The sequence below is a fragment of the Fundulus heteroclitus genome, chromosome 8 (genome assembly GCF_011125445.2).
Source record: "Fundulus heteroclitus isolate FHET01 chromosome 8, MU-UCD_Fhet_4.1, whole genome shotgun sequence".
NCBI lineage: Eukaryota > Metazoa > Chordata > Actinopteri > Cyprinodontiformes > Fundulidae > Fundulus > Fundulus heteroclitus.
Genome location: NC_046368.1, coordinates 14384889 through 14404394, shown reverse-complemented (window position 1 = coordinate 14404394; position 19506 = coordinate 14384889). Strand labels below are relative to the sequence as shown.

The 19506-nt window shown below is 38.9% G+C and overlaps 1 protein-coding gene across 4 annotated transcripts in view; it reads right to left on the bottom strand.

Annotated features, from left to right (window-relative positions):
- The window catches only part of hook3 (hook microtubule-tethering protein 3), a 29479-nt gene extending 11495 nt beyond the window's left edge, over positions 1-17984 (bottom strand). For 2 of the 4 annotated variants that reach the window (XM_036140160.1, XM_036140161.1), the window contains exons 1-16: positions 17815-17984; positions 7867-7952; positions 7678-7750; positions 7421-7471; positions 7192-7324; positions 7038-7105; positions 6860-6925; positions 5606-5689; positions 5001-5063; positions 2702-2865; positions 2471-2611; positions 1472-1559; positions 1212-1325; positions 977-1087; positions 779-863; positions 596-665 (exon numbers count right to left, since the gene is read on the bottom strand). In XM_036140160.1, coding sequence (XP_035996053.1) covers positions 596-665; positions 779-863; positions 977-1087; positions 1212-1325; positions 1472-1559; positions 2471-2611; positions 2702-2865; positions 5001-5063; positions 5606-5689; positions 6860-6925; positions 7038-7105; positions 7192-7324; positions 7421-7471; positions 7678-7750; positions 7867-7952; positions 17815-17871 — 1454 coding nt within the window. In that variant the 5' untranslated portion in view covers positions 17872-17984. The remainder of the gene's footprint in view (positions 1-595; positions 666-778; positions 864-976; positions 1088-1211; positions 1326-1471; positions 1560-2470; positions 2612-2701; positions 2866-5000; positions 5064-5605; positions 5690-6859; positions 6926-7037; positions 7106-7191; positions 7325-7420; positions 7472-7677; positions 7751-7866; positions 7953-17814) is intronic. The other 2 variants (XM_036140162.1, XM_036140163.1) reach the window with 1 other exon arrangement.
- Positions 17985-19506: the final 1522 nt, after the last annotated feature.

Below are 19506 nucleotides of genomic sequence, written 5' to 3'. Positions count from 1 at the left end.
TATCTCTTGAAATGGCTTTACTAACAAATAATAGCTTTCTATTAGTGGAGCAACAGGCATCGCAGCATCCTGATTCATCATGGACAAACTGGAGCACAGATGTGAAACAAATGTCAAATGAGGACCCACAGACTGAACTGCCCTATGGCTCTGAATAACTTTAAATCACAAATTTTCAGGCTGTTTTAAAAATGCCAACTGGTTTTTATAAAGCAATAGTAAGTTTGTGGATTTCCATATTAGGATAGGTGAGCTCAGCTGCTTTCAAACTGCACTGCTGTCAAGGGAAGATTTTTGAAATAGCAGTCAAAAAGGCTTCGATTATCTAGGGGCATGACATATATCCGATTATTCCATTGATCCCGGGATTATTAGATAGAGAGCTCAGCTGCTAAAATATTTGATATCTGCAGGCCCAAAACTAGTTGGATCAGACAACACTCGACTCCCGACAGAAAACATCCCACAGGAGTAGCAGCTGAAGTAAACCTTTAATCCAATCTTCTAGAGATAATCCAATACAGAGTGACCCGGGACCGCTGCACAAAAAAAAACAAACAATAAAATGTGGAATCAAAAAGTCAAATTTACTTACCGAATTTCTGGAGTGGTGATCTCAGCAGCCAGCGAATCTGAGCCTTCGCTGCCCCCTAGTGGGAACAAACCTGGCCAAACGGACAATAGCAGTTAACCATGAAATCCAATCCTAGAATAATTGTGTTTTCTTAGAAAATATCTAATTTGGGGATCATATTTTGTTCCTAAGGTTTTTCTTTACTTGATGTAAGCTGTCCCTCTTGGGCCTGGACGCAGTGGAGTTCCTCGATAGTTTCCTTCAGCGAATCTCTCTCTGTTCTCATGCGCTGTTAAGGGGCAGAGTTAAAGACGTGCCAAGAGGGGACACATTATTGCATCAAGTAGAAATTAGATTTTGGAGGGCATTCATTTTCCACTAGATCTAATAGAAATGACATACGTCTTTTTCTTTCTGTAGAGAGTCCACTTTCTCTTTGACTCGTTTGTACTCAAACTCCATCTTGTCGGCCTTTTTAGACTCTTCTGAGAGCCTGTTCTGAAGTTCAACAACCTGAGCGGAGAAAAAAAACAAAAAAAAACTGTTCCCTCTCAAAGCATGTACTAACGCCAATGTGACTGCAAATGCAAGAGCGTTTGACCGCACCGCCTCAACGACACCTCTGCTGATAAAGTACCTGTCTCTTGTAGGTCTCCAGCTGGCCCTTGGTAGCATTGGCCTTTCGAAGCTCTTCCTCCAGGCTGACATTGGTCTGCATTAACACGGTGTGCTTCTCCTCCAGAAGCTTAATCTGGAACACAGAGCAATATTAGCTAAATTTGTAATCTCTCTCTCGCAGGTCATGTTTTAGGCCGACAAAGGGGTGACAAAAGAAATCTGAGCGATGCAGTTGCAAGTTGGCAAATGGTCAAGAAGAGCCCATCATAAAAGACGTACCTGTCTCCTGAGCAGCCCCATGTCTTCCAGTTTCTTCTTGTAGTGTTCCACCGTGCCCTCCAGTTTGGACACCTTGTCAGATGAGTGTCTGAGAAGAAAACCGGAAGTCCTAAGCTGTGTGGGTACAGTGCCTCAAAGTCTTTATACTCCTTGAACTTTTTTCCACATTTTGCCACATGTTGGACATTTTGCCTCTTTAGAACCACAAACATTACCGGATTTTACTGGGGTTTCATGGGACAGACCAACGCAAAGCAGTGCACATGAGATGGAAGTGGTTTTCAATTCATTTTGACATTTTACAAATGATCTTTCTTCGGAAATCACTGAGTCAGCTCTGGCCCACATCCCTTGCACTGCAAAAACAGAACTAAAAATAAGTAATATTTTCTTAAAATGAGTGTATCTGTCCTTGATTTGAGCAGGTAAATAAGATGATCTGCCAATGGAATAAGATTTTTGCACTTAAAATAGGAACAACTCATCTCCATCATCTTACTTCAAGTGCAGGATGTCAAATTATCTTATTTTAGGGGTCAAAATACTCATTCCATTGGCAGATCATCTTATTTAACTACTCAAATCTAGGTCAAAAACACAAATTTTAAGAACATTTTACTTATTTTTAGGTCTGTTTTTGCAGTGTGTCTCTTTAAAGTAACAGCACTCCCCCAACATGATGCTGCTACCCCAGTGTGTCATTGTGAGGACGGCGTTTTCAGGGCGATGCACAGTGTTGGCTAGATTCAATTACAGACAGGTGAAATCAGATTCAATGATTAGGTGACATGAGGGCGGTTTGTTGTCCTAAATTGTATTTAGTGGGATGAGAGTAAGGGGTGGGGGATACCTTTATCTATTTAAGTAAAAAAGATTGCAATGTCATTTCTGACAAATGCACTTTTCCTTTAGGTGAAATTCTCTTTATTTTCTACAAGACATGTTTGTTTCACTGAGGTAACTTCAGTATGCTAACATATGAGTGGTTCCCAGTCCTACCTGAGGACATCCATCTCATCCTTGAGAGACTGGGCTTCATCTGCCAGAGCTGTGAGTTCTTCATTCTGGGACTTTACATCCAGGAGCTCTTTCTCAAGCTCCTCGCAGCGGATCCGGTAGTCGTCTTTTGCCGCCTCCAGCCTAACAGATATAAAAACCAACACATTGGAAGAAAGGATATCAACTTCAGTCGCTTCAACTGGTTATAGTGAGCGTGTTCCCAGTGCCCACCTGAAGGTTTCCTCCTGTAGCTGTTCCAGCTGTGTCTGCAACTGGAGATGTCTTCGTCCAGCGGGGCTGTTTATGTCTTCAATGGAGTCCGACTGGTTGAGTCTCTCCATGAGGACCTGGTTTTCTGCCAACAGACTGCTCTTCTCCTCTTGCAGAGCTGCTACCTGGGACGGTGAACGTGTTGACGAAGCAGGCCAAGGACAGGAGGCGTGGGATCAAAGGAGGAAACAGCAAGGAATCCAGAGAGGTGAACAGAAGAATGAAGTAAAAAGAAAGTTTAAGTTTTGAGTTACTTAATGTATCCGTTACGCTTTAATTTCACTGCATTTACAATTGCACTCCAGTAAGTACACATCAAACACACGTCAATGAGGCAAATCAACAAATTCCAACACAGCGGGAGGGTTGTTTATGGGTTCATGTTTCTTTGTCAGTTTGATAGCCAAGGAATCAAACTCCAAACGAAGCAAAGCAAAAGCTGGCTGTGGTCCTTTTCCAACTGCCAAATGAAACAAATACTGCAACAAAAGCAAGAACCTGTGTGTTTTTTAAGAAATATTATAGCATGTCCAAAGGAGATGTTCTATCATATTACCTATCATGCACTTTTTTTTTTTAATGATTTCTCCTCCCTGAGTTCTTTGAACTTGCAAGGAACAAGTCCGCAGGGCCCAGCGGTGCAGATGTATGGCAGCCTGGCTTCTGTCCGTCCACCCCAGGGCAGCTGTGGCTACTGATGTAGCTCACCACCGTCAGGGTGTGAATGTGGCTAATTAGGGTTGTCAAAAATATTGATACTCTGAAAAGTATTGAAACTCAATTGCTGTATCTGGATACAATAATAATTTGGCATGGTGTCTATGTTAAATATTTTAGCTTCTCAGAAATGTTCAATAAAACTATTTGACTAATAAAAGAACATTTTAATACAGAAATGTTATATTTTTGGTATGGTTGGCTATGGCGATCTGACAATTGTCGTGCAGACTATACTCAACACCCTTCACAAGGATGATAAGCACCAAAAGGCCATTGCTGATAACCTAGGTGCTGTATCCAAGTATATTACTAGAAAGTTTAGTGGAAGGAAAAGGAGTGGTTGAAAGAAAGGCACACAAGCAGCAGGACCAATAGCAGTCTTGCAGTCTATGAAGTATGAAGCAGAGCATCAAAAGGCTTTATTTGCAACTAAAGTCAGGGCTTGAAGACTCACCGCACACAGACATATCCAGTACTTAAACATAAGAAGCATTTAACTGCGTTAGGAGATACGGAGCTGAATAGTTATTCTGTGGTTCAAAGTCATCCTTTTAGATCAAATTAATGTTTATTTGAATCAAGGTCACTGAGAGTCAAGAGGCCTTAAACCAAATTGGCTTTGAGTCCAGAGGGAAGTATGACTGCCGGTGATTTGGGAGCCATGTCATCTTCTGGTCCGGCCTGTTTTATCAAGTACAAAGTCAGGGCAGACATCTACCAGCTAGGCTGACAACGTTTACACAAATGCTTATTCCATTTTCCGACGATACTTGCTCACACCGCCAATAGTTCCATACCTGGTTTAAAGACCAGAAGTGCATCTTCACTTCTTGTTTTAAATTAGTAAAAAAAGAGAAAAATCTTTTCATGATATTTTTATATATTCAGATGCACCTGTAATCTGTTTATGATTTCTAGGGATTGTAGGTGGCAAACTAATTAATTCAGTTGTTTATTCTAATGGGTTTATTTCTTGTCCAATTTGAAATTAGCATTGTAATTCTGTCCATTTACCTACATACTTATTTAAAATCATTCATAGCTCTTTAGTAGGGGAATGTTTTTTTTTCCCCAGACAAAAAAAAGACAGACAACTTTAAGGCAAAAAACAAGGTGTTGCTGTAAATCTTTTATTTTTACAGGGGGTAATAAGATCTCCACAAGATATGTATAACTTGAATTGTGCATTTAACAGTCTTTCGAAGCAGTGAGTTTTATTTAATTTTAACCCCTTTCCCTTACCATCTACAGCAACTACTGGAAAGCATAAAACAGGTGAGATAGGCTCAGGATTTTCAGTGCAGGACACCATCTACCACACTCAGACAAAACTGCAGCTTTAGCTGGTGTGCTCCAAAAGCACCACGTGTAATTGTGCGCACAGACGTTTGTGCACAAACGTGTACACGTATGCACATGCTCACACGGTTTGGAGAAGGAAAAACTGGTGCAAGCAGGCTGAAAACAACGCAGGGCTACTTGACACGGCACTCATTGTGGATGGAAGGTAGAGACGAGAGAAAATGAAGTTTGGATTTACCCTCTCTTCTAGCTCATTTAAGTCTAACCTCAGTCTATCACGCTCCTCTTGGGCATGGAGGGCCTTTAAAACAAGGCACAGTGTTGAAACAGACAGGAAAGAAATAGGAAACTACTTGGAGACACAGAAGAACAAGTAAAACTTTAGATCTATAACCGCTTTTTTACGTTTCGCTGATCAAACAAACATTTGGGCAGAACAAAAAAAAATCTGCATGAATTTTCTTTGAGGGCGCACCCCATCAAAAACAATGTACAATCTTTAAAAAAGGCATTAGATTAAAAGTACTGATACAGAAAAAGAGAGCTTATTTCTAAAGTGCAACCTAATAATATTAAAGTAAGAAGTATAACTAAATCAGTAGATATTAAATCATTTAGAAAGTATATAAGAAAAACACAAGAAACTATCTCCCAGTGTTGAATGTTTCATAAAACCTACAGTTCAATGATTAATTCATCTGTATTACAATTCAAAACTGTTAAACTTTACTGTTTTTGCATGGGTATTTCAGCGCTACTGTCTGATACAGTCATTAGGTTCTTGTTACAGTAAGTTATATAAATGCATTATCATTAATATTATTATTATTTCATTAAACTGACCTGCAAGTCAAGCTCACGACACCTCTGGGCAATCTCTTCCTTGGTTGACAAAGCATCGCTCAGCTCCTCGATCGTCTTCTTCAGCTGGGAACAGGGAAAAAAATAAATAATAATAATTAAAATCACAAGTTTATTTGCTATGGAATTCCTTTCAAACAATCGGTTATAAATTCTGCTGTTTAAAAAAAACAAAAGGCTTTGTCAGGAACATAAAATCCATATTTGTCCCCAGATTCGTCATGCAGAACAACAAACAGGTCCACCCCTTAGTAATGGGCAATTTTGGTTGAATTTGCATGTCTTCTAAGCCATTACAAGGTCTTTGTTGGGCAGCAGTATAAAGCTTGGTACTGCACATTACTCCAGACTTTTTTGAATTAAGAAAGATTCCTGGAGAGGAAGCGAAACGTCTTCAACTACGGAAAACAAGTCCAGTGGCTTTGTTTTTTACTTTTTTTTTTTGGAATGACCATGACCTGGATGACTGAGAATCTTCACCAACATACTTAAAATGTTCAGAAGTTCAAAATTTATTTTAATAAACATCTTGACTTTTTAAGTTGTCCCCTGACAGCAGTCTATAGCAGATATTTACATACACTGTATGAAAGAGACAACAAACATATTTCCCCCTCACTGGCATTAAATCAGACAAAACCTTTTCTGGTTTAGGTCTGATAGGGTAGCCACGAGTATTTATATTTGCTGATGGCCAGAATAATTTTTTTAATATTATTATTTATTGCTTGAAATTTTGAAGTTTGCATTTAAAGAGTTCAGAAAAGATCAGATTACAGTTATTCTTGGAGGACAAAAGTGAACAGCATCCCAACTGTGCAGAATGGGGGTGGAAGCATCATGTTGCGGGCGTGTTTTATCACAGGCTGAATGAGAAAAGAACAAATGAGACTCCCAAATACACAAGCATACTGCTGCTCTCAGTCCCATAGAAATGATCTCTCATTCTACCGGCTTTTACGAAATAGAATTACTTTTTCATTTTTTTTATACCAACAGACCTACAACAGGAAAAGCTTAGTTGTATTTAATGTCAAACTGTGAGAAGAAATGGTTGTGTCTTTTTATTAACAATAAGTAAATATCTGTTTTTAACTATATATTCTCACACATGCATCGTCTTTTTTTTTTATGCATATATTCTCCTGAATATATAGGAATGTAAATGTGTCAGAGTGGCAGAACCAATTATGAATGGGAAAACGGGGTCAACAGAAATACATAAAGTTTATATACCTCTCTGTCTAGATCTACATACGAGTCATTTCCTCCTGGGGCGACTGCAGTCTCTTTACTCATCAGCTGCAGAAAAAAAAAAAAAAAAAGATTTCCAAGAAATTAAAAACCCAAAGCACAAGGGATGAGTCAAAACAATATAAACATCCGATTGGACTCGGATGGAACTAATTTCTACCTCCTGGATGGCGGTCATGACAACATGCTGCACGGATTCCTCCATCACCATTATGGTCTGGATGTATTCTATATGATGCAAAAAAGGAAAAAAAATCAATCAGACCTACTGGAGCAAATATAAGAGCCTTGTAATCACTGGGTGTAATAGGCACCTTGTTTCTGCTCGCAGTTGACAGCACAGCCCAGTATGAGTTGTAACATTCTCCCAAGTTCTGCCGCGTCAGAGTGTTCTCCTATCAAGTTTACATCGGGTAGTGTGAAATCATTGATTTGTTGACCTAAGACCTGGAAAACAAAAAGTATCTCCTTTTAACTTAAACAAGATCACCTAAACTTGACATAATCTACCCTAAAACCATCACAGGTTTTAAGTTATCTTACTTCCTGGTAATAGTCCAGTATCCCTTTCAGGATTTTCTTTAGATTGCTGACCTGCAAAAAAAACAAGATCTTGGGTTAATTTCTTCATCAAACAATTAAGGACACGGTAGCAGCTGTTTATAGTTAACGCAGTTTTAAGCACATAGCAGTTAAGTAATGAACAGTACAAATTTATGTTTACATGTTTATTACTTAATATCAGTTTCATTAATATACAATTCCACAAGTTTATTGTTGAGAAAAAGGATGATGCTTACCTTTAACCTCCAGTTGTCCCCGGCCTCTGGCTTGATTCTGCTACTCCAAGCATCATTGAAATATGATGCATCTCTATAAGGGTCAGAGAAAATATTGTGTAAAAAAAGAAAAAGAAAAAAAAGAAAACTTTTCTCTAGATAAACAAACACTAATAAACAACGCAATTAAGTCAGAGTTTAAAAGCTTACATTTTCTGCAGGACTTGAGCCATTACGACACCACTGGTCATATCTTCCACCGTCTTGCACGGTGCTTCCACTCCAAATGTTTGGATCTGTGTTAAAAAAAAAAAAAAAAAACAGGCAAACACACGTTTAGGGTAAGATAGTAACAGATTAACTAAAGTTACTGTTTAACAAAGTGGAATGTGGTCAAATTGGCATATCTTTGCGATACGTAAACTGAAAAGTGAATGAAATATGGGTTCTTTTTTAGAATAAAGTCAACAAAATAATGGTTACCGTATTTTCCAGACTATAAGCTGCACTTTAATGCCTTTAATTTTCTAAAACAAACAAAAAAAAAAAAACGCTCCTTATAAACCCGTAGCGCCTTACATATGGATTCATTTGGGTTGTGCTTACTGACCTCGAAGTGATTTTGTGCGGTACACAGCGCTCTGTCAAAATGTTTTAGTAAGGCTTTGGTAAACTACAAAGCCGCACAACTTGCAGCATTATGGCTACCGTAGTCAGGCGCATCGCGGAGTAATACACTGTAGGGGTGGCCGATGTATCGATTATACTCAATGTATAAAGTTTTCCTCCGCGCGATGGTTAAAATGACTTTATTGCGACCATCGAGTGTAAATTTTCATGGCTCTACTGTGCTTTTTACCCTTACTCTGCTGCTGTTTTAGCTGTGGTGTCAGAAAGGTCAGATCAGACACCTCAAGCTGTAGCTTTATGAATATAAATAATTAACCTTAGAAGTTTCAGTGATGAAGCTCATTCCAGTGAAACTTTATTTTGAATAGAAACAATTCTCCCATTTTAGCTGTGGTTTAGAAAGCTCAGATCAGAGACCTTAAGCTGTAGCTTTGAAGAATGCATGAATAGAAAAAAATGAAGCTTTGAATCTTTAGTGATGAGGCTCGTTCCAGTGAAACAATAAAACAAAAGAAGTTAGTCTATTTGTAGCCTTGGAAAGGTTGGACGAAATTACTTTGGATCAGAAATCCCCAATAACAGACTTATCTTATTTCTTATTAATAGAAATTAGATTTCAGCACATTTGTTAATCTATGAAAGAACTCTAGTCAAGGATTAACTAAGCTTATTCCTTTGTTTTTCTTGTCTAATATTTTTTTTTTGTTCACGTACAGCACTTTGAATCGTCTTGCTACTTAAAAGAGCTCTATAAATAAACATGCCTTGCTATAATCGCCCAACTGTTAAACTGAAGATGAAGAATTTGAGGGATTTGTGGATGAGCAATGAGCTAAAATTGTGCTGTACTTTACGTGTTGCAACAGTTTTGGAGTTATTGTGAATATGCTCATTAGTTTTTGAACAATGCTGAGGGTTATAGTGAATGTGTTTAATTAAGTTTCACTGTTTTGGTTCTTTAAAGCGCCTTATAATCTGGCATGCTTTATACATGAAAAAAGTTTGAAAACAGACCATTCATTGACAGTGTGCCTTATAATTGAGTCTGCCCTATTGTGCGGAAAATACTGTAATAGAGGAATTGTTGTGTATGTACATGTTTATGGTAGCCTTTTTTATCTTCCATCTACACGGGATGACACACTTGACTGCTCATTATACTGCAGAGAAACACTTCAAACGCACGGCGAGCTTGTAGCCTTTAACAAACCGAGAGTTTACAGGTCAGACGGTGTTACTGCAGATTTGTCCGGGAATCGCTTTCATATATTTTCAGAACGATATCTGTGGTCTGACCCTGAGTTTTAAGCTCCTAACAGAGGCAGGGGAACGGGTGAAAAATATTAATCATCAGAAAATGTAAAGCAGAGATGTGTTCTAGTGGCAGAAAGAGCTAATTAAACCCGATGTTTATTTTCCAGTGGACACGATTATTTAACCAGTGAGTGTCTACACTCACTGTCCAGGCCCACTTTGCTTGTCCTCGCCACTTACTTCCCGTTTCATCACCTCAATAATATTCAGATCCTTTTCTTATTTCCACGCTTCCTCACTTGCCATGTGATATTTTTCCCCCATAGCTGCAGAGCTCTCTAACTAGTGCGGTGCAGGCAGGAGGTATGCAGCTCAAACGGATATTATATTCTCTGGTCTAGATGCCAGCAGACCGTGTGCCAAAGCGGGAGGGACACTTGTTGCAGGAATGTTTGAATTCAAACAGCAGGAGAGAAAGATGAGGTTGGAGCGGCTCTCAGAAGATCATGCACCCTGGCAGCCCCTTGTTTTTGTGTTTTTATTTCACTCTAATTTTTCAACTTCAGCCTTTATCTCAGTGAATGTGCCTTTTTAGCGTTTGACGCAACTTCAAATTTTCTAGCACCACCCGTCCCACATCAGTGTGCTTGATGAGGAAATTTAGCAAATCTCCAAATAGGCATGAGCCAATTACTGGCAACAAAACGGCAAAAATATCCCATCATGCATTTCCTATGAGTTAAAGCCATTAAATGAGATGCCAAAGAAAGGGTCAGACTGAGCTAAAGTATCATACCGGTGTTAATACCCAGACAAGTTGACAGTGAAAATTATTATCCACTAGGGCTTGACAATAATTCACTAACAATATATATCGCTCAATAGATGCACATTGATGATAGAAAAAAAAAAAAAGGTTGATAACAGTTTTTCTTCCTTTTACATTCTAGCCAATCATGTAAGTTAATATTTCAGTCACTACATCCTCCCACCACACACCCAGGAACTAAGCTCCATCACTTTTAAAGAGCGTGCGTTCTTTTTTTAAAAACTTGTAGTTTTGGTAAAAAGTTGGTTGAATTAAGGATTAAGTTTGAATTCAGTATTCGTGTGTTCTGTATCTAAAAAAAGTTGTTAAGCAACAGCAACAGGGCTGCACTTAAAATATATGTTTTGAATTATTTGTTGATATCGATCAATATGATTTCTATTTTATCAATCTACTTTTTTTTCTATGTAGTCCAGCCCTACTATTTACTGCTGTTAAAATGTAATAACTAGTAAAGCCCAGGTACTATGAACTAGTGTAAAATATGATGAAAACATTATTCCTGGTTTCCCATCAAGGCACCAACTATTCCTTTGGCGCATTGTTATCTTCTTCAATGTGTGTACTACTTCCTGTTTGAGGAGCTATTAGGAAACAAGAGACATTACTGATTGAGGGGACAGCTGATAAATAGCATGAAACGGTGCATCCCTGAACAATACGCATGAATCCAATACCCATTCAGGGCAGAGAAGTGAAGCACAGCAGCAAACCCACGCCACGGAGAACCATTGTTCTAAATGTGCCGATGGATCCCAGCCGCCACATTTGGTCCCCATCATTTCCTTCTGCAGGAAAGATGAGGAAGGAAAGAAAAATGCGGGACGAACCAGCACTGAACACACAGATAGCATGAAGGCAAACAAAAGGGTTGAAAAAAAAAAAAAAAGCTGAACAAAAGAAATAAGCTGATAGTGTTTGACATACAATCTTACAAAGACCCAGCGGCAAAACGTAGGGACATCTCCTGTTGCAGGGCTAAACGCCGTCACCGTCGACTCTAAACTAGCAGCCACCTCAGGTCCAAGACGCACAAAATTCACCCCCTTTCCAGTCATTGAAGCTTGAATTGTTGCACTAAAGGAGCAACGATTATAACTAGTGGTTGTGAGCGTGACTCCAGTTTGAAATTACAAAACTTGTCTATGACCAGTTAAAGGATTTAGGAGGGAGGAATATCCGTGGGATGCAGGAGGCTGGCTTTACCCACGGTGCATCTGTGCATTGGGCCTCATCGCTTTACAGCGTTCTCTCTACAGTCAGAAGTGGGAGGGCTGTACAATATTACCAAAAATCTAAATTGTGTTATATTTCAAACATAATTGGGATTTAATTCTGACTTTTCTCTGCTTTAACCACATGCAACAAAAATTGGCCTGTAGATAGAAATGTTTGTAAACAAAGACTATTGAAAACAAGAAATGTATTTATTGATCAGAATATTACAATTCAAGAGAATATCTTGTTGAGTTGGACATCAACCCTTGTTGAACATAAAGAGCAACCAACGAACAAACAGTTTCACCAGTGCTTAATGCTATGGTGAGATTCCTGAAAGTTTCTGGCAAAAACATATGATTATATAAACTCTAAAACAAATAATAAAATTAGATTATCTTACTGCTGCAACTCTCTTCCATGTGGAGGCAAACCCACTTTAAACACATTACAGACACCTAAAGGACGTTTCTGATCCATTAAAATTGTGATTATATTGCAAATGTGATTAATAGTCCAGCTCTAGTCAGAAGTGATTCATATCGACTCTCAAGTGGTTGACATTACTGAATAACTTTAAACAAGTTTACTGAGTTTAAGACGTGTATTTTTGCTTGTTATTTATGCCTCTGCATTACTGTCAGCTGTGCATTAAGTTGCCTCTTGGAGACATAAAGCTACACTGAAACTAGCATAAACAGTGATGCCGAATCAATTCGGTTAAGCTGGAAGCTAACCATCATGTAATGCGAGCCGTCCAGAGGCTCAGGTTTTGCCACATCCACACTTGTTTCAGATTACAGCTTTTGTGCGGACTGGCCAGAACTGCAGGGTAAAAAGGGCACATATGAAATGTTAGAAGAAGCTTTAATTACATTACCTAATTCACAATGGAAATTATCCTCCACAGCTAATACCAGCAGAAAAAAAAAAAAGCAGTGCCAAATACAGCGGATTTACAAAGGGCCGCTGAACAGCAAACACTTCAGTAAAATGTTAAGCTTCTCTAAAGCAATAGCAGTATTCAAAAGGGCAACAAAATAAAAAAAAACTACAGACGTTCAAATTGAACCACTGCAAAAGGGACAGAAAAAAGGGTTGACTGAGGTCAAAGAGGAAATCCACACCTATAAATCTTTGGAAACAGCTGGGAAAATGAGACGTTCAAGCTGGGAAAAGAGCCACGCCCAGCTAGAATTAAAACAATGGCTGCAGAGGCTGCAGGTCAAGTAACTATGACTAGTGCTGCTACTCCACCTTTTAAAAATGAATAGTTATAATAATAATAATATAATAATAATAATAATATAATAATAATAATAAAATAATAATAATAATAATAATAATAAAATAAAATAATAATAATAATAATAATAATAATAATAATACAACAACTACATATTTAAAAGAAAAATGTTTTAAACATGTAATATTAAATAATTTGCTCAAGAAAAAGATGGAGATCTCTCCAGTCTCTCCCCCATGAGCCCAATATGTAACTGAGTAGTGAAGAAAAGGTACCAAACCTCCAGCTGATACTTTAATAAAGTCATGAGTTGATGAACGGAAAAAAATGTCGGCAATGGGAATGTTGGAAAAACCCTGCAAAAATAACTATTTTTTTTTTCTCTTTTTTACTGTTGTGGACATAAAAGTAGCAAAGCTTCATTTCTTGTGCAGTTTTTCACTAAAGCAACTAAACTTCTTTGAAGAAATTAAAAACATGAAAAATGATAAATGCAAAAGCAATAAAGATGAGAGAGTCGATCCCACGTTCAGCCGGTTATATCTGTACAAATTCAACAGCGAGTCACTCTTAACAGCAGTTTTCCTCGTCAGGCTAAGCGTTGTTAGAGAACGTTGTTGAAGTTCCCGCCTGGGAGAAATCCTCCCGGTGTAAATAAGCTAACGCGCTAGCTGCTATTAGCTCGACACAAGTTATTTTGGAAATAAAGTGAAACACACTGACAAGTCCTGCATTATTGTTAATTTCCACGTGGGGTGGGAGAGACCACACAGCATTTGTGCTCAGGGCCCCCAAAGGGCTAGCACAGCCCCTGATCTTATCGAGGTGTTTCCAGCAGCAGGCTCCCTGTTGGATGTGCTAATGCCAGCGGAGTCCGACCTCCGTTCTCTTGTGCAGTGAAGGACTGTTCGGTTTTCGTTCAGCTCTGCTCCAGCTCAGGTCCTCTTTGAATTTATTGGAGCCAGTAAACATCACAGCCGTGATCATTTTCCTCCGCTTTTCCTCTCTCATGCGAAGCGCCTACATCCACTGGAATCTACAGCAAGTGTTGGGCATCAAGGCAATGGGTTCCTTATGAGGCGATTTTTTTTATTTTTTTTTTTAAATCAACAAATAGGCTACAAGCTGTAAACTGAAGTCCCGGTACGCAGCGTACGCTATAATAAAAGCCCCGTTACGTTGCGGGGTAAACTTTAGAAGAGCCGGTACTGCGTACTGCTCCGTGCCGGCTCACTTAAAGCACTGACTGTGGCAGCAATCAGAGGCGTTCCTCATAATCACAGCAATACACACTGCCTGAACATCTGGGAGATGTTTAACCATGCAGTTTGATTGTGTGATTAATTAAAATAATGTATAAGATAATAAAAGTGCCAGACTGCTTCAAATAGTCCTCTCACAACTATGTAAGTTCTTATGGAACATGGCCATTGTGGTTGAAAAAAAGTACACCCGTTAAATTCTAGGCTTTTACTAATTTTGTTAAGAACCAAGATCTTTTTTTTAGAGAAGCAACAAGAAAAGAGTACTAGTGACCAGAATTGGGCATTGCTTTTAGGTTTGACCAGCAGGTCAGAAACTAAAATCCACGATTAGGACTGGATAATAATTCAATAACAATATATATCGATCTATAGACGTATATTGATGAAAAAGTAAAACAGTTTTCCTTTCTTTTGCATTCTAGCCATGTAGTTTAATATTACAGTCATTACATCATCAAAACCAATCACAAACACAGACCCAGGAATGCGCAGTCGCCAAGCTCCGGGTCGGTAGGTCAAAGGGTTCAGAGAGCACGCGTTCTTTTTTTTTTTCTTTTTTAAAAAACTTGCAGTTTTGGTAAAAAAAAAAATGGTTGAATAAAGGGTTGAGTTTGAATTCAGTGTGTGTGTGTGTTCTGTATCTAAAAATAAGCCGCTAAACAACAGCATAAAATGCCCTGGGCTGCACTTAAAATATTTGTTTTGAATTTGTTGATAATTATCGATATCGATCAATATGATTTTTAATTTATCGATATGCTTTCTTTCTATATCGTCCAGCCCTATCCACAATATGAAAGCGAAAACCGAGACTCTGGCGGGGCGCTGAACAACTCGCTCCGTCACCATTTGGCACTTTGGTGAGGGGGGAAAAAAAACAAAAAACGTTAAGACTTTTATGGATGTTTGAACCAACTGGCGACTGAGCATCTAGCATGACGTCTGAACGTTATACGTCAAAATTGTGGTTTCATCCGACGAAGCGTTCCCTCTGTGTGTCATGGGAAGGTTTGGGAAATGCTGACAGAATTCAGTGAATCTCAGCATTTTTTTTTATTTTTTTATATTGAATCTCAGCGTTAAGGTTGAGGTCGGCATTTTTTTTTTTTTTTAGATACAGAGGCTGGTGTTTACAGCAAGTAATGCTACAGCGCTAATCATGCTAATAGCTATCTTAAGATGCTGAAGACAGATTAAAAGACCAGTTTCATAAGCATTAGGTTTTAAAATAGGAAACCTGTTTTACAGCAACCGCTCTCTCGCAGACACGGTGTGGATCACTGCAGAAAAAATTAACAACTCTATAGTTTCATTGGCATTCTGTACCTTTCACAAACTTTTGTGTTTTGTTACAATAAATGCTGACACAGGGAAATCTGCTCAAGGGTTTGTGCCCTTGAGGTTAGATTCTGACAATCTTAGAATCTTGCTAATGAGCAGACAAAAAATTAATAAAAAGCCCCAAACTCCAGAACTGACAGACATGGAGTTTGCTTTTAAAAATGGCTGCAGATAAATTAAGCAATGGGATTTAGGATTTAACAGAGGGGTGGGGTCAGGACAACACATTTACTTATAGCTGTTGCTGACTGAGCTGGAGGGAATCTGAAATGACAGGTTTAACACCAGGGACCAACAAATGCCATCTTCATGCGCATTTTATCATCATGAGTCAAGTGGTGTAAGTTGGATCTAAACATACTCCACATGTATGCATTTTGTTGCCCCATATCTTGTTTTTAAAGTCGTCTCTAAACTGATTCGAAGCCTACCCTTTTCTGGGCAAATTCATTCACAGACTTTTGTTTTTAATTCCCAGCTGACCTATCAGAAACTGATGCTATCCCAGCTTGTGTGCAGACAGCATGACGCGTAAGACGGCGCCGAGGAATGCGGATTCAACGCAGCAAGAATGCATCCAGCTGTTCAATCAGTGCCACATGCCTGTCTTTGTTAGCCACGACTGGCGCACGGTATGCAGGTAGTTTGTGTGACAACATGCTCCTTAGGCCAGGTTTTCACAACAAGACATCGCTGACAGTCCATAATCTGCGTTGTCAAAATAAATCAAAAACATTTAAGATTCTAAGTTAGATAAAGCCTTTTCTGTGCACATATTTCTATATGTGAAGAACAGGTGCACCGATCAGCCTTTTGCTGGTCAATGCCGGTATATGGTGTTATTTCAGCTCTGGGTGGTTGAGCTTAAATCTTACGCGTGCTAATTTTGTTTTATATGTAAATAAAAAAAAAGGGCTGCAGGTTCTGTGTTATAGAGGTTTAATAGTTTTCAAAAACATACGCACCAGTCAATCAATCAAGAGATCAGAGTCAGTCAGTTCGCATTCATCCGGCCCATAAAATCGTTAGCAGTTCCAGCGGTGAAGTTTAAGGACTTTTCTTTTTCCTATTTATTAAATGCGCCATTTAGAGTTTATCAAAACTCAGATAAAAGGTTAGGGCGATACATTTTAAAGCATAAATGTGAATAACCTTGCAGTTTCGTCCTTTTTTTGTGGAAGTCTAAACCACTAACCCCACCAAAGAAATTATAAAATCACGTTTTTTTTTTCTTTTCCATTTGTCCTTTATGGAATCGGTCAAAAACACAATTGTGAAATCAGAACTCTGAGACAAAGGCATCAGCCAGGAGAAGCCTAATCCTATAGAGGCCATCTCTTAAAAGAAAAAAAACAATCAGGGGAAAGAAGTCGATGCTGTTGTTTGTTGCGCTTACAGACTGAGATTTGGTTTAGTGTTTGTTTTAGTGAACGGTGGAAATAAATCATACTTTTTACAATATCAGTGTTTTACCAACTGATAACCAACGTGGATGACCAGGGGTAACTGGGTAATTGGGATATCTGACTGATTAAACAGCGATTCTGTAATGCAGAAACATGTTACCACAGCAATTACTATGTTTTTGGAACGACGCTCCTTTGTTGTTGTTTTTTTTTTTTTTTTTTTTCAGATTAATCAATCGAACGCGGAAGAATAAACAGCGAATTTCTAACGTACAAATCTCTTATCAGAAAAAGTACATCTTTGACAGCAGAGGAAGCAGGGAGCTTATTTTCCAACAATGTAAACACGAACGACTGGGCAAACCACGTGACTCTGGGGTCTGACAGCCTTTCAACCCTGTAGCTTAGATTTATGCTTCCAGGTTGGGCTAGATCTTTTTTTTTTTTTTTAGGGGGTACAAATTTATGCTCGGGAAGTGGACGTGAATGTGACAGCTGGGTCAGTAAAAGGAATGAGGAAGGACCAGTGAGCATCATGCTACGCTGGACAACAATGACAGGAATTCAGACTGAAAGCAGACACGTTTAACGATCCGGGTGGTGGGTGTTCTTCACCAAAGAAACGTTAGATTACACCCGTTCATAACGTTTATACTCTTCTGCCGCTTCTGTTCGACACCCAGCTGGGGTTTTGGACCAGAAAGTTGAGCTGACGTCAGATAACAGCTCACTGGGTCCGTACTGGTATCACACGACTGCAGATGGTGGCTAAACACAGCAAACAGCTGGCCTGCATACGTAACCAAAGTGTCATTTTCCTGTGGCCAGCTAACGTTTCCTCTGTTAGCTTCAGGAGCTACCGTTAGCTTTTTTTTTCCTATGCTAGCTAGCTAGCTAGCATCGCCCCGGCGCCGGAGAGCTGTCTGTCACTACAAAAAAAACAAACAAACATGTAATTTAATTACTTACCCATGTCAAGAGACTTTCACAGAGCTCCATTCGATCCAAGCACTCTGATGTACTCATGGTTCGTTCACGTAGGCTGGCTGACTCTGCGTGGCGAAGGGAGCCCGAACTTAACGGCCAGCTTCATACACTCCCGAGATCTCTGCGTTGCTCTTTGGGTGTCTCGTCGGCCAGCGATCGGGTTCGCTGCTTTGCCCAAGCCGGCGCCTGTCGGAGCCGGCGTGGGCGGGGAGATTCTGCAGAAATGTCTATTTTACTGCCTCTATTACAGGAGCGTGTATAAAATGTATGCCAGACTCTTAAACAAAAATCACTACTAATAATAATGTGTGCATTGGTTTGATCATATACAGTAATTTCCTCTGCTCTTTTTACTACTCGACCGAAAAGCATCACATTTTACCACCACAAACGGTAATATTACGAGGATTTTTTTTATACTAGAACAAGACAAAGGCATGCATATTTGTGAAGTGGAATAAAAAGTATACTTTGCAGTTTATTTCGCTTTTCAAAATAAAAATGTGACGACTGTGCAGCGCATTTGTATCAAGCCCCCCTGAGTCAGTATTTTGCAGAACTATCTTTTATTATAAGTAATATTTTTTTTCCAATTCAAAATCCCGCGATATTTGAAATTAAAATAGTTTGGATAGAGAGCCTATATTTACATATTTTTTTAAAGTATTGCCAAGATTTGATTGTACATTTCTGACTCTAGAAAATGCTGTTTTATACTAGGCTCTATATCTCTAACCTGTAGAAGTTAATGAGTAGCAGTGAGGAGGTTTAAAGCCTTGGTTGGGCTTTGTCTGCCTAGTGTAAGGATGTGTGTGCTGCAGGGGAGGAGCAGTTGGGAGAGCCAGGAACTTGTAGTTCTCGACTCTCTTGACCTTATACCAAGGGGAATGTGTGCCGTGTACTTGGATTTCCTGAAGTCCAGAATTACTTCTATTGTCTTCAAGATGTTGAAGATGGTCCACGTTATTTGTCCAACACCATAGTGCCAAGTGTTGGACCTCCTCTTTTTAGGCCAATTCATTATCAGAAATCAGAACTACAACTTTGGTATCATCAGCATATTTGACTGTGTCACACAGTAAATGAGGCTGAATACAAAGACACCAATGTTTTAAGATTTTTTTAATCTTATTTCAAAATCCCAGTTATGCATCAATTTTTGATTGTAGTTGCAATGTAATATTTGGAATTTTTTAATGGGTATATACTTTTGTGTTGATTGTAGTGAGCATTAAACTAATCCATGGTTTGATTTAAGTCATTTCATCTGATCACTCATGAGGCAAGATTGGTAAAGGCCCGCTGGTTCGGTGCTGCTCACATCCAATCACCATAATGTCAGGATGAGCAGTGACACACCAAAACGAGCATCCTACATGACAGAACACTGGATTCTTCTAAGTATAAACCATTTAAACGGATTTAAAGACTTTCCTGTAAAGGAAAAATCATAATTTTGAGAAAGTGGTACTGTAGATATGAAATGGTGTGTAGTCAAAAAGATAAAGGTTTAGATGGCTATCAAAATACATAAGTTAATATGTTTTAATAAAGACAATTTGCATTTGGCATAAAAAAAAAAACAGCATCAGACTTTTTCAATTTCAATTCACATGCTTGAAATTGTAGACCTTAGCTGTGGGCTCACTACTGAAAAGGAGGTGGAAGTTGCTC